Source organism: Varanus komodoensis, unplaced genomic scaffold (assembly GCF_004798865.1).
Source record: "Varanus komodoensis strain SLA01 unplaced genomic scaffold, ASM479886v1 scaffold26, whole genome shotgun sequence".
Lineage (NCBI taxonomy): Eukaryota > Metazoa > Chordata > Lepidosauria > Squamata > Varanidae > Varanus > Varanus komodoensis.
The window spans coordinates 2,863,450-2,878,094 of NW_025335684.1; the positions used below are offsets into that span (position 1 = coordinate 2,863,450).

At 48.5% G+C, this 14,645-nt stretch overlaps 1 protein-coding gene across 1 annotated transcript; it reads right to left on the minus strand.

Annotated features, from left to right (window-relative positions):
• Positions 1-3,596: 3,596 nt before the first annotated feature.
• TMEM184A (transmembrane protein 184A) lies at positions 3,597-13,148 on the minus strand. Its single transcript, XM_044433525.1, has 9 exons — positions 13,119-13,148; positions 9,910-10,164; positions 7,846-8,011; positions 7,522-7,612; positions 7,309-7,384; positions 6,406-6,497; positions 5,757-5,926; positions 4,872-5,069; positions 3,597-3,852 (listed from the first exon to the last, which is right to left on the minus strand). The coding sequence occupies exons 2-9, from the start codon at positions 10,159-10,161 to the stop codon at positions 3,608-3,610; spliced, it is 1,290 nt and encodes a 429-aa protein (XP_044289460.1). The 5' UTR covers positions 10,162-10,164; positions 13,119-13,148; the 3' UTR covers positions 3,597-3,607.
• Positions 13,149-14,645: the final 1,497 nt, after the last annotated feature.

A 14,645-nucleotide genomic window follows, 5' to 3' on the forward strand; every position in this document is an offset into this window, starting at 1 on the left:
ATTAATGGATCGCTGCTCCTTCTGCTTCCTTTGTTACATCCGAGTTCCTTCTCATTATGCATAACTTCTCCAGCCGTCCTCTGTTTTTCCTCTACCTGTGGAGCACAATCTTTCCCTCGGCATCTTTATGTTGGTTCTTAGAACTACATTCATCTGGACAGCAAACTTGGTTATGTTGCTTTCCACTGTCAAGAGAACAAATTGGGCTTCCATTGCTCTTGCTTCATGACATCTCCCCATTCCATCATTCCACTGATTTTAGTCACCAGGATGCCAAAGTTTACAAGGCAAGGTGGTGGTGGGAAGAAAAGCAAATGTACAAATAACTCATCTGAAGAAGCACCGGGAGTGGCACCACAGCTTTTTGAAATGCCCAGAGAGCTTCGGCTCTTGGGCAGTGTAGACATTAAATACGCTCTGAAATCAGCAAATGCAAAGGCAGGAGTTAGGGCCACGGGAAAAAGCAGGGTGCCCAACATGCCAGCTCTTTGCCCGTGTCTGCAATGCTCCAGTTTGCCTTAAGAAGATCAAAGCTCATTTTAACAAGCCACTTTGCCATGTTATTTATTATTTTATTGTATTGTATTTTTTAAATTATAGACCTATAGCCCTGTTAGAGCTCTCTGGGCAGTGTACGTTCCCATTGATGTTCTCCTGGAGGCAAGCGTATTAAAAGTTTTGCTGTAATTGCAAACTTACCATATATAAGGTTGAGTCAGGCCAGTTAGAGGAACTGGCAATCAATATTGGTACCAGAATGTTCTATCACTTGCAAAGAGACCAAGTTTGCACATCACAATGGAAAATCATGCATTAATGGACTCAAGATCAGTGCATGCTGGGTACATTCTGTGGCCATCTTCAAGCTATTTGGAGATTGCTCTATAGCATTTGAAGCTGGACACTATGTTAACACATAACGTGCAGGTTAATAGGTTAACGTGGGTTGTTTAAGCCATGATTAATCTAGCATATCCTGGATTGACTATCACATAGCAACCCCCTATTAATCCGATCGGTGGTTGAATATTCAAAAAAGGTGCTAAACTGTGAGTTGCTATCCAGGAACAGGAGAACACACACCTCAGAAGGTGATCTTACGAGGCTAAGTGCGGAAACCACAACACTGACGTTTCCAGTGCGACCCAACTGAATGAAAGGCTGGCATGGTTATCAGCTGCTTCCACACCAGGTTGCTAATGCTCGCTTGTGATATGCTCTCCTCCCACATCCCATTAAGAAGACTCTTTTGTGGCTCAGAATTGGAGAACCACCAGCCCCTCAAAGATTCGTTTCCTGTAAATCCCTTGAGCGCCCTGAAGATTAGCCATTTTTCCAGTTTCAGTTCTGATTAAGGAACTTGTTCTGCACCAATTCACTGCCCACCACAGAAAATGAAATGTTACATTTCTAAATGGGCCTTGATCTGACCCTATCCAACTCATTTACCAGGGAATAATTCTGCCAGCTTCTGTTTCACACCTGCAAAATGGCTGCAGTAAAGGCACTTCCGCAGGAACTGCAGAAGGTGGTACGCTGTTTTGGACCCAGGGTGAATGGCTCTTCTGGCCATGATCTCAACGGCATGAGACAACTGTAGAAAAGCCTCAGTCCATTTCATTAGAAAAGATTTTTATATAAATAATTTAAATGTTGCATTTTACAAGTCCACACTTTGTCCTCCTGGCCATCACTTCCTCTCTGTAAAATGGTGGAGCATCCAAAGAAGAATGTGTTTCATACATTTATCACACCCAACAAAAGTTGGGCTATTGCAAGCAGCTAGAGAACCCTTTACAACAAGACAAACAAGGCCAGATAATCATTAGGGAAAAAGCTCTCCAGTTAATTCCTAGGAAAAGTCACAATGCTCTTATGGATTTTCTCCCAAAACATTTCACTTCTTTTAGCACAGTTGGCTGCCTTTGCTACAGCTGATGGGACTCTTGGGCCTTCTTAGGTTAGTGCAGAAGGTGGAAAACTCTGACCTTCCAACTGTTGGAACTACAGTTCCCATCACCCAGGTGTGCTGGCTGGGGCTGATGGGAGCTGAAGAGCCAAAGTTTCCCATTCCTGGCTTGGAGAATGGGAAGCCTTCTAGTTAGCCAACCCACAATCTTCAAAATACAAACACTGGACCAGTGAAAGTGGCCATGGCTCAGGGAAGCAGAACGCAGTATTTATAGGTATCCTCCTGCATGAAACAGCGTGTGTGATGTTGTTGCCACACCGTGGTGTGGGATGGCATCTCTCCACAGCAACTTCACACTGTGCAGGTGGGCCCCGCAGCATCAGAAGCAAATCTGGCTGAAATCGAGGCCCTCCACGGGCGTGGCAACCCCGTACCCACGGTGAGGCGTTGGCCCCCCATGCCACATGCTCATCATAGCACGGCACAAAGGCACAGGATTAAGCACCCGATTGCCACCATGAACCCTTTTCAGAAGGGGCTTTGACAAATAGCTGGGAGAGGTCGCCTACAGCCTGCATCTCAAGAGGATCGTTTGTCTCGGAGCAAGGAAAGAGGTGCAAGGCCAGGTTTCGGATTGCCACGATGGCAAGTGTGAGAATCAACCACGAGGTAGCAAAAGATTTCTGTATACATTCCTCAGAGGCCTTTATTTCTACCATGCGGGTAAACCATTTTGGCTTTCTGCTGCAGCAGAAAGTTTTATGTTTGCTCCAGATATTTCTGATCTGTTGCAGGTCGGTTTTGCCAAACCTACTTGCTGAGGTAGCTCTCCACTTTAATAAGCCACCATTTTGCAAAACAAAGACGTCTTTACTCCAGGATCTTTCACATGTGTGTGTATATTCATTCACACACACATACATGCACGTAGAGAATATCAACTCTTAAGCTTCACCACAGCCTCACAAAACCTTCAATGACCATTATCTGCTTCGCTCTACTGTCTGGCAGCTGGTGGTAGTGAGAACTGTTGAAAAGCAAGAACCTCCTTAACAGTTCCTGCGAATGAATTCTCAACCCACTGGCCCTGACGCAGAAGCACTGGTATTAAGTTTGTGTGAAAATAATGCCCTGGCATTCCTTTCCATAGTTTCAGTGGGACCACACGGCGACTCTTGGACGGAAACCATTATTGTCATTCATTGAAAGTGCAATCCTATGCATGTTGAAAGGGGGAAATGGTACAACTCCCAGCATTCCACAGCCTTCCACTCTTTCTGAGTAAACATACACAGGATTGCACCCCGAAGTCTTTATGTTCCTTGCTTACTTCCCTGTTCGCACAAAACAAGAGTTCTCCCCTAGACAGCCCAGTCTGGGCCCAGTGAAGCAGAGCTGAGCTGTATCATAAAACACAGCCCAGAAGTTCTCACGGCAGTCTCCCAGTACCTCTGGAATGCCCATCCGATCCCCAAGGGAGAAGAAAAGAACAGCGTGGCCTGTACGGATTTGAGAACTAAGCCTTCAGGGATTCAGTCCTTCTTGAAGCAAGAGCTGGCTTGACAGGACAAGTGGCGGACACGTTCATTTCTCCTTCCGCAAGTCCGCCCAACATGGGCCAATTCTGCATGCTGGCAGGCAAGGAGGTTTTCCGGACAAAAAACCAATGCAAGTCCTCCTCCCTTATCGTCCATCCTATAGCTCGTCGTCAGAGACGATCAACACCCTCTTCTCAATGCTTTTGCTCCTCTTGCCATGTTGGCTGTCTGCTTTGGGTTCCACTTGCCCATTCTGTCCAGGCTCACCAGCTTCCTGCATGGATTGCTGCGTATAATGCTGGTATGCCGGGGAGAAGTTGTGTATCGCATCCTGGACGATATCCTGGGGACTCATGGTTTCCTTCAGCCCACTGGAGATGCTCTGCATTGGAGCGAGGTTTGCTGAAAGGAGGAGGAGACTGCAGTGAGGCGGAGGTGGGCAGAGAGAGCGAGAAAACACCTCACTATGCCTTTTGAAGAACAGAGTGAAGACATGACTCCCCATAAACAGATGGGGTTTATTGCTGCTGACCATGGCCAGGGGCGTTATTTGTCCATTTATGTGCTACGTTTCACCACCGGGCTCTCCATGTAGTCCAGGGGTGAGTTACTTTCGGAAGGCATGGGCCCCTTCACCCATGGACCTCCTGAACTGGCAATGGATTTTTAAAAATTGCATCCTCGGCAGCTATGGATCTTGTATGCAAATTAACCGACTCTTTTATGCCCCATAGTAGCTTTGCAGAACTGAAAGGGCCAGAAAGGGGCCATTCTGGATGCATTATGGGGGCGGGGGAAACGGGGGCCACAGGCTGCCCACTCTCGATGTCACCCAGCACATTTTAAAACAAGAATGTACACGTACCAACTTCCTCCTACAAGTTTCCTTCACTCTGCAGCCATTTCATAATAATAACAGAAGGCCCTGCCTTTGTCTTCTCAGCTGGGACTTGAAACCTTTTTTAGTCCAAGGGCTGAATATTGTTTTGGAGAAGATCTTAGGGGCATTTTAGTGACAGATTGGGACCAAAAGCAAGAGGGCAGGGCCAAAACGCCAAAAAACCCCAATTTAGCCTAGCACTCTTTCTGCTAGTAACTAACCCAGAAGAGAGACAGCACAACCCAAATAGGTGCTAGCATGGTTTTGGCTGCACCCACTGCTGAAATCAGGCCCCCACAACCCTCTTTGAAATGGTACTTGGCCCTTGAGCAGAAAGAGGCGGCACCCCCTGTTCACATAAACGCATTCACTGTTTCAGTACTAGCTTCAAACAATAACTTGCACACCCGAACGACCAATTAAGAATAGAAGAAAAGTCCAGGGCTCCAACGTGGAGTTCATATCTGTTCAGCAAATATCAGCCTTGCCTTCACCTCCTCACATCCCCCAAAAAACATGAGATGATTTCAAAGACAGATACCTGTTGCGCTCTCCTTTTTCTCCCTGTACACCTGACAGGTAAAAGCATACCGAAGAGCAATGGCGGCGAAGAGCATCTCAATGCAGATGATGAAATTCTGGTAGCCGGCAGCTACAGTCCCAGCTCCTACCAACTTGCCATCGATTATCTGAACCTCCGGAATCACCCCACATTTCTCCAGGATTGCCAGCAACATCCCTGCACCGGTGAAATGGGTCATAAGGTCATCACCAATGCGCCCATCAGGTCACTCGCTGGGCAGGTTCAGTCCTTATTGGACTGTTTGAAGAGGGGCTGTTGCCTCCACCCAAGAGTCTTGCTTAGATTTCTCTATGTGCCTCTGCAAACCACAGGGTTCCCCCAGACCCACTGATGCTTCCCTCCCATGTGCCTCAGCACTTGTTAAGCTACATAGGCAGCAACACAGCACAGCATGAACATCGGACATATTGGGTTCGTGTTTCATTCCAAGTTAGATTACTGCAGTACACCCTGCCTGGGGCTGCCCTTGAGAGCCGTGCGAAAGCTGCAGCTGGAGCAGGGGCTGGCATACGAATGCAGAACAAACTACCTAAATGCGACAGCAGGGCGAGTTGCTAGGACCAGTTCTGGCCTACTGCATTGGCTGTGTGTTCTTAGCCTATAAAACCTTATATAGCTTGGACCTGCAATACCTGGCGGGGCTCCTCTAAGGTAGGGTAGGGGGAGAGGTACTGACTAGCCCAGGGTCACACGGCGAGCGTCACAGCGCAGTAGGGAATTGAAGCATGGTCTCCCAGGTCTTGCACTCTAGCCACTGCACCACACTGTCTCTTCTCTGTATGTTTGTGGATAGAAGACAAAAGACACATCTGCTCTAGGACATGGAGCGGCAGAGAAACACACCTTGCCAAAAGGAGAGGAAGATGACGGCCTTGATGGTGAGAAACTTGAGGACCGGCTCGAAGGGGCGCAGGAGCTCTGTGGTGGCGAAGTAGAAGAGGAAGAGGGCGTAGAGGGCCAGGCTGACAGAGACGTTGTAGATGATGGTGATGTAAAGGTAGCCACTGTGGATGCTGGAGAGCAAAGAATTTAAGGGGAACACAAGGCATTGGTCCTAATCAAAGGGCAACCCTAGCGTGACTCATGGAATCGCCAGCCCTCGCTGACGGAGAGATCACCGCTCAGCAGGGAACGCTTGCAGTGCATCAGCAACGTAAGAACAACCCTTCCGGGTCAGGCCCAGGGTCCACCTGGCCCACCATTTTTGCTCACACAGAGACCAATCAGCCGCTCATGAGATCCCCCAAGCAGGGCATGAGGGCAACACTACCTCACTGAAATAATGCCTGAAACAAACACTGTCCCCCAGCCAGGACCCCCCACCTCTGACACTGGAGCCATCAGGACTCGTAGCCACGAGCTGCCTTCTCCTCCATGAATTGGCCCAATCCCCTTGTAAAGCTGCCCAAGCTGATGGCCACCACGAATCTTGTGGAATGACATTCCATAGTTAAACTCCTGCCCACCCTCCTTTCACCATAACTCTTCTCACTTGAAGTCTCCATCATTGTATTTCCCAAAAGCTTGTAGGATGATGGTGATGATGGCCATGAGGGGCTTCACAATGCAGAACTGCAGCGTTGCCTGGAGGAAAGAGGGTGAAAATGGGCAGCGCCTTCTCAGGCATGAGGCCGTGTGACATCCGCAGGCTTCCCCCATCCCCACCCTTGGCGTCCCCTCTCTCCAAAGTCCCTTGTCAGAGACGTTCCTGCCCCAAAATTCACTTCTGAGAGAGGGGGCATGAGCAGGAGCTACACCCCACCTTCTGTTTGCCCCAGAGAGGCAGGCCAGAGGTTTTCTGTTACCCTTCCAGTCAAGATGGGCTTCATCAACAACTTGCAATGAAAACTGTATTAAAGGTGTGTTTTAAACAATGGTTTTTCCCCAATAATTTGCACATCAACCACCTTGAGGTGTTACTGGATTAATAAAATACAGTAAGGGCCAATGTGGCATTGTGGTTAGAATACTGGGCTGGGGAGATCCAGGTTTTTGTCTCCCCTTGGCCATGAAGCTCATGGGATGACTTTAGGCCGGCCCCTGACTCTCAGCCTAACCCAACTCGCTGGGTTGCCATCTTGTGTTCCCTCAAGAGGAAGAAAGGTGGGATATATATGTAATAATTATAATAAAGAAAAATATTAAGTGGTATACACATACTGGTAATATATAACACATACTTTTTGGCATTTACTGCTTCCTGTCTGGAAGGAGTTATTCTGAGTGGGATGGTATAAACTGGTGTCCTGAAACAGAAGAGGGTTGGACCCTATGGCCTTCATGGCCCCTTCCAACTCTACTATTCTGTGATTGTGAGATAAAAATGGCTAGTTTGAGTCTCAGGTGCCATCTCTCCCTACACCATAAGATGCTGTCATACTCCGGGGCTACTCACCTGCTTGCAAAATCTGAGGAACCCGATGGAATAGGCCATGCCTTGCAGGCAGCATGTTCCATAGACACAGCTCGACCTAGAGAGAGAGAAGACACCCGCCACCCATCAATGAAGGCCCGTCAGTGGACATCCCATGGTGCAGGGGCTTAGAGGGAACATCGTCAGCCCATGCTGGACAGCAAAGACACGACAGTACGAGTATCATCCACTTACACAATGGGCTTCCCTCGGATCTCAGCCATGATGGTGCTCTCCCCACCAAGGTACTCGAAGCAAAGGCTCAGAAAGCTGTAGATCACAAAGGCTGTCAGAGAGAAGTGAGAGAAAACAATGCGCTGGCAGAACCGCGGCAGCAGAAGTGTGGTCCACCCGACAGCTCGAGTTTACAGAACCCGTGGACCAGTAACCTACGTAAAACGGTGCCTATGCATTGTTGTTATTTTGCGAGTGGAACATGAACATTTACAGCCACCTTCAGGTAGAGGACACTGTTCTAGGCACAGACTTCTCCAGGCCAGACCTCAAAACCTGGCTCACCCTCATAGCAGTCGCGCACCGAGTCGAAGTAAACATAATACTGGTGGCTGCCGATCAGCAAGAGACTAAGCCAGGAGTCGAAGGCGTAGATGGGCACGATGAACAGGATGCGGATGATGTAGCGCTGTTCATTAGGAATGGTGTAGTTTTTCAGGTGCAGGAAGATCTGGGAGGTGAAAGCGAGAGAAACACACACCTAGCAACACTGGGAAAAGCAGATCCAATGCCCAGTAGAGGGACACACACAAGGCAGGCTGGGATTGCTGTGTGAGCTAGTTTTATAAGGACGGATCTCTCAAAAAGGGCTGGGCTAATGCATGGAAGACGGATGCAATAATGACCACTGGCCATTGGGCATGACACGGAGCCATCATACTTTGCGATATCGGGGGCACGGTGCTTGGAAGGGGACATGGACATCTCTGCTGGAATTGGCTGTGCTGCTTGCTAGGGTGTTTTCTACCCCAATTTAAAGTGCCATTTTCAAAACTTTAAGGCCCTCAACGGGTTTAGCCCCACGTTGCTTGAAGGACTACCTCCTCTGGTATCCTCCTGCTCATGCTCTGAGATCATCAACACTTTCCACTGGTGAGCCCAAGGAAGAGGGCCTCCCACCCGAGCTTTGACAGTTTTTGCAAGTCTTCCAGGAGGCTGTGTAGTCTGCTTGTTTTCGCTGGACTTTATGATTTGTGGGCTGAGGCATCTATGTTTCTATGCTTAATCTGTTTTCATAATTAGTTAATGTATCTTTATGGCCTATCCATATAATTCCATGTTTTTGTTCTGCCAAGTAAGGACAGCCTCAACATAACTTGAATTTAAAAAAAAGCAAATCATCTTACGTACGCAGGACAATTTTCCTGATCCCGCATGGCAAAATATAGGCTCAACAGTAGCAAATATCTGTACAAGAAAGAGCAGCTTCACCCCACCAACCTGGCGTCCTCCAGGTGCATTGGATGACAACTTGAACCCAGCCACTGGAAGTTGTAATCCAAGCACCTGGAGACTACCAGGTTGGGGAAGACCAAGACAAAAGGATCTTCACCACCACGTGGGGACCCCAACCCCAATCTGCTAACCTCTTCCTTACTCTGGAATGTTGCGAGAACTAAAAGTGCACAAAGAGAACAAACGGACAGGGCTTGCAGTGACAACCATCTCCTTGTTGGCCAATCTTGGTCAAGATCTTTTAACGCGGGCTGGAGAATGCTCTGGTTCTCCACAGCTTGTTGGCCATGCTGGCTGGGGGTGATGGGAGCTGGAGTGCAACCAGTTCCCCAGCCCTGCTCTAAAGGGAAGTCTATTTTGCTCCCTGAAAGACAAAGAGAGAAAAGATCTGGAGGGTGGCAGCAGGAAAAGGACAGAAGGTCCAAGGTCCGATCTGATAATAAGTTCTTGCCCAGGGACTTGGAAAAGCTGATACTAGCACACTCAAGAAGCAATCCAGCACAGGCTTTCTTGGAAGGAAAGTCCACTACACTTAGTGGAACTTAGCCCTAAGGAAACATGGAATGCTTTATAATCACTGTAAAATATAATAATATTGTAAATAATTAACCATCCCAATAAAGTGTTGGATCATTATTTCCAATAACTTGAAAACATTTCCCCCTCCACCTTCTTTTCTTTACAAATGGAAGTGAGGACAAGCTTTTCAAAAACATATGGCAATCCAGGTTTCATAAAGCCAGCAGGAGCTAAGCAGGCTTTGCCCAGATTTTGTAAATGTGCCACTGGAGAGAAACAGTCCCGTAAGCAGAAAAACAGTACGTATTGAGATCTAATGCATAAAAAACTAGTCTCTGAATAATGTAAACACTGAAAAATTCCAGCATTGCCACTGCCTATAGGAACCTTCCCAGTGTGATAGACTGGACCACAACTCCTATCATCTCCAGCCAGCATGGACGATGGTGGCACTTCTACCAAAGCTAGGTAAAAATCTGTCTAGCTCCCACGGGCTTTCTGAAATGGCCAGTGGCCACAGTGGGCTTTGTAGTCCAACCTATCTAGAAGGTGGCCAGGTTGGGGAAGGCAGGCCTTCGGATTTTTCCTACTCACCTGGTGGCAAGTGATGAAAAGAGCAGCCCACACAAAGAGACCAGAGACGACTTTGGCTGTTGAGGTAGTCAGGAAGAGGGACTGGCTGTCCTGAGAGTGGTTCTGGTCAGCCTTGATCTGGGAGCCATCGGCCACTACGAGCTGGCTGGAGCCCAGGGACTGGAGGAAGGCCCTGAATTCAGTAGGTGCCATGCTGGTTGCTGGGAACTCTCCCGTGATGGGAGAAGACTGGTTGAAAGACGTTGAATTCATCACCTGCCGGAGAAGACAGGGAGAGAGACCAAAGGTGAATGCAGCAGGGGAGCAGAGCCACAGAAAGGCATGGTGAGGGAAAGCAAAAGCTGGCCAATGAAATGGAGGCAGCCAGGGCTTTGCAGGGTCTTCTTGCTCTCCTTTGGGCCATCACCCAAAGATGCCGCCATTGCCGTTTGATTCTCACTACCACCAAGAGAGAAAGTAGGCGAGAGAGAGAGCGAGAGCGAGAGTGAGAGCGAGAGACCGACCGACTGACACACCCAAACTTCAGGGCTGAGTGAGGATTTGAATAGTTTTGCATCTCCTTAGCCATAGTCCAACACCCTACCCACAGTCTGGCCCTGATTCTATTCCTCAACTCCACACTAGTGCAGAATTGGTATAGCAGCCGAACAAACCATCTCCACAGCTTGGTTTGAGGGCTGTGGGATTTTAAAACTGTATTACTTTACTCCTTAAGATTGGAAAAAATATACAGGAAAGTATGTAAACCGTAGCCGGTGTAACCTCAACGACCAGAAAAGATAGGGAAGAGGGAAGATTTGCAGGGACGGGGCTTCTGTCCTTTGTTTACTCTGCAGTCTCACAACATCTGGAGGACTGCAAATTCCCTACCGCTGTAGCAAAGCCATGATATTGTAACACGGAATTCACGCGTTCCCCTTGCACAGGCACAATTGCCTCACCAAACCATGGCTGAAAGGGAGTCCCAACTCAAAGCACTGTTTCTCTACCTGCCCCATTGATCTCCAGGGTTTGTCTGACGAAGACAGCCACCGCCCATCGGGAAACTCTTAAGCAAGGCTGCGTCCTTGGCCTGGACCTTTTGCAGCTTCGCTATTGCGGCAAGACTTCCTCTTGCTCAGTCCAAACTGGCCAGCAAGACACCCGAGAAAAGCCTTCAGGAATGTGCTGTCGAAAGCAGCAACCAACAGCAATAGCCAGTATATTCTGGGCATCTGATGCCCAGCATCATTGGTAAGCAGGCTGCAAGATGCCTCCAGATAACTCACTTACAGGCGCTTGTTCCTTACATTTATCTGAGTTTCTGTTCTGGGACTTAAAAACAGACGATGAGAAGTGCAAAGAAGAACCACTGCAGTCTCTTAAAAGCATAACTTGTAAAGGCTGTGCTAGCTGGGGATGATGGCAGCTGTAATCCAGCCCATTTGGAAGGCTCCAAGTTGGTCCAGAACCACTGGGAGCAAATACTGACCAGATCTTCCCTCCAGCGCAATTTTGTTTGGCCCAAATTTTATGCAAAGCACAAGGTGCGGCTGTTGTTTAATTCTTTAAGAAAAATCACACTCTAGGTCAGCCATCAGCAGAACTTCAGCATATGGCCTATTAAACCTTCATTTCCCTCCCTGTGAAGGGTAGGGGGCCCATTTATTTTTTTCCTTTTTACTTCAAGGCTCTGCATCCACCGATAAATAATGCACAATTTTAAAAAATAATAAATTGTTTTACCAACACTCCCAGCAGTGGAAAGCTGGGGTACGGAAAGGCTATGGCAGACCTCAGAGTACATGAATGCTTGGACTGGACAGAGAAATCATTTTATTTTTGTTACTCATTTAGTATACCTTAAAATGTGCAGTAACTAGAGCTCTTTCGGTGGCGTGCGATGAGTTCAAAACCAAATGCAAATATCACATGCAAACAAAAATAAATAAGAAATCACACAGGATATAACCAGGATGACACCACCAGCAAATAATAAAACCATGCTGGATACAGAAAACCAAAATAAAACCAGAAGCAGAATAAAATAGAGAAGTGCTAAAAACAGTTCTTAAAACACCTGGGGGGATTTTTTTAAGTCTTGACCTTGATCGGGCGCTTTGACAAGACCAGCACATAAGGTGAGCTTCGTTGGCAGTGTTTTCCACAAATGGGATGCCGCCGCTGAAAAGGCCCTCGCTTGCCTCGCCACCTGCTCACCTGGTTTGGTGGCAGCGCCAGAATGGGAGCCTCATGTTACGCCCTTCATGTCAGAGGAGGCAAATATGGGAAGTGGGGTTCCTTCAGGCAACCCTATTCGTACTCATTCTCCAGACCATTTTCAATGGTCGACCCAACAGCAACCCAATGCATTGCCAAACCCCAAATGTGTGGATCCCGCACAGTCGAAGTGCTTTCCCTCCTGTAGAACAGGGCAGGCGGGGAGGGTGCTCTTTCACAGCAATCCTACGGAGACTGTTCCCTTGTGGCAGTCACTATTTTCTGGTCCTGGTCTAGAGTTTAAAAAATATTTTGGTGCTGCCTCAAGAGCCTTTGTGCAAGGCTTACAGTATCTAATTCGGTATGGGAGAAGTGCCCCGGTGCCCTACCGACGTTTCAGATTACAACATCCATCATTCCCAGGTAGCATGAGGTGCTCCTGCAGTTGTTAACGAACTCGGAGAGATAGGTGGTTAATTTTCTGCCAAGCTTCCCAGTGCAAATGACTTTGAGATAAGGAAAGCATTTCCTGGTTCCTAAAGAATAGAACTATCTTCAGAAGAAAAAAGCCAGCTTTGATATTTCTCCCCTCGGTTCTCTAAAACAAGCATGGCCTTCACTTTTTGCACCATCGATGGAGCAGTTTGCCTTCCCTGGGTTGCTAATACCAGGATGGGAAATCTGTCACTGGCTCAGGCTGACAGGAGTTGGAGTCCAACAGCAACTAGGGAGCCACAATACATGTGCTAAATCTTCGGGCTGGTCATCTACTAAATAAAACCGATCCAGGCTCACAGCCACCACAACCAGCCTTTAAGTCCTTCTGGAGGGTGAGGAAGTCAAAAGCAAGCTGAAAGCATCCCACTCTTGCGAGCTTCATGGATTGGAGGCTGAGCCAGGCACGACGGGAGAAGCTCACACGCAGAATTGCCACCGGCATTCCCCCTGCTTCTCCCTGCTTCTGCAAAGCCTCTCTTCCCCTCCCAGCAGCAGCGTATGAGTGCACTCACCCCGAAGCTTCACGCTTTGCAGGAGAAGAACTGCACGGACGAGGCGTTACGCCGACAGAAGCGCCAGTGGCTAAAAATACTCCCCTTGAGGACCCTGGCAAAGGGGGTGGCAGGGGAGAGAGAGCTCAGGGCGGAGGAATGCACAGCGCAGAGGAGCTGCCGCAGCTGCTGGAAGGCTGGAGATCTCCTTCGGATGGCAGCAGCAACCCGGCGTTCACCCCCAGGGACACCTGCAACCGGAGAAGGAAAGAGACCGATCGTCAAGCCATCCACTGCCCATCGGGGCTTTCCCGAGGATTCTCCACCCTGTGTGGCCAACGGTGGCTCAGCTATAGCCATCAGGAGCCTGGCAAAGGAAGCGGTCCTTGTGGCCAGCCTGAAGCTCCATGGCACAGTTACCGGCGTAAACATTAACCAGCCTTCAAAGGCTGTGCCGAGTTGGTGCCCTGGGAAAGGAAGAGCTCCGGAATGGCTGCGTTCTTCCTTGTTTGCTCATGGCCGAGCCTGGCACAACGTGGCATGGTTCCCAGAGCTGAAACAGACCTGGGTGAACCACCCAACAGACAACTGAATGGCAGCAGGGCTGGGCAAAAGCGGGTGAAAACCCCTTGGTGGGGTGATCTGCAGTCGATGGACAAACACCCGAGTCCCGAGTGTCACTCAGCATTCGTGTTAGCAGTTCAGTTTGGCAGGTGCTTTCACAGACTACTGCAAGTGGAATGGGAGAGTCTGAGTCTAGAAGACGATTCAACAGGTGGAGCTACAGCCAGCAGCCCATTCCCTTAAGTGACAGTAACAAAAATGCTCAGAAAGGCTTCTAATCTTCACGGAAACTAGAATCCCTATGGAATCTCCAGTAAATACAGCCCAATTTCATTATCACCTCTTGTTCAGCAGTGGGCTTCCAAGCAAGCACCTGGTTTTCTATGTGTTTACAGCTTTCACCCTGAAGTTCTGCGTTGGCAGGTGCATGCAGGGTGAAGCATTCATGAAGAAGTTTATGGATGTCACCGAAAAGCATACAGACATTTCCCTGCTAGAAGTCTCGACCTTAAATCTTCATCTTAAAGACAGTCCTGTCTGGCTGATGTACGTGGCTTTTGGGTACTTCACAGAGGACAGCAAAAGCACACCATTCAGTGACACAGAGGTGCATTTGTTCTGGTCTACATCCATTATCACTGGTGTTTCGGAATGGACGCAGTTGACCTTAGCTTTATTGCAAGGCCTGGCACCTTGCTCCGAGCAGTGATGAGATTTCTCCCTGGCCAACATTTGCTTCTGATGAGCTGTCGGCTATAAAAATAGCGTAAGGATGCTCCTCTTAGGTCTCTGGGAGTGGGTTCATTTTCCAGGATGGGCTGTAGGACTCCAACCATGTGCCCCAAGAGCATGAGTGGCAAACAATGGTTAACAAAGGTGTTGTTACCATTTCTGCCTTGCCGGCTTTGGAGCTGCTCCCTTCTGGGTAATAATTTAGCTTTAACCTTCTTACTATTTAGCAAGTTTGGGTGGCATTTTAATTTA

Excerpts from the sequence above, each read along its gene's own strand:
- TMEM184A (XM_044433525.1), bottom strand. The coding sequence starts at position 10,161 with ATGAATTCAACGTCTTTCAACCAGTCTTCTCCCATCACGGGAGAGTTC. Across the intron at positions 5,927-6,405 it reads TACAATGATGGAGACTTCAA|CATCCACAGTGGCTACCTTT; the intron begins GTGAGAAGAGTT and ends TTTGCTCTCCAG. Across the intron at positions 5,070-5,756 it reads CTTCCTCTCCTTTTGGCAAG|GGATGTTGCTGGCAATCCTG; the intron begins GTGTGTTTCTCT and ends TCACCGGTGCAG.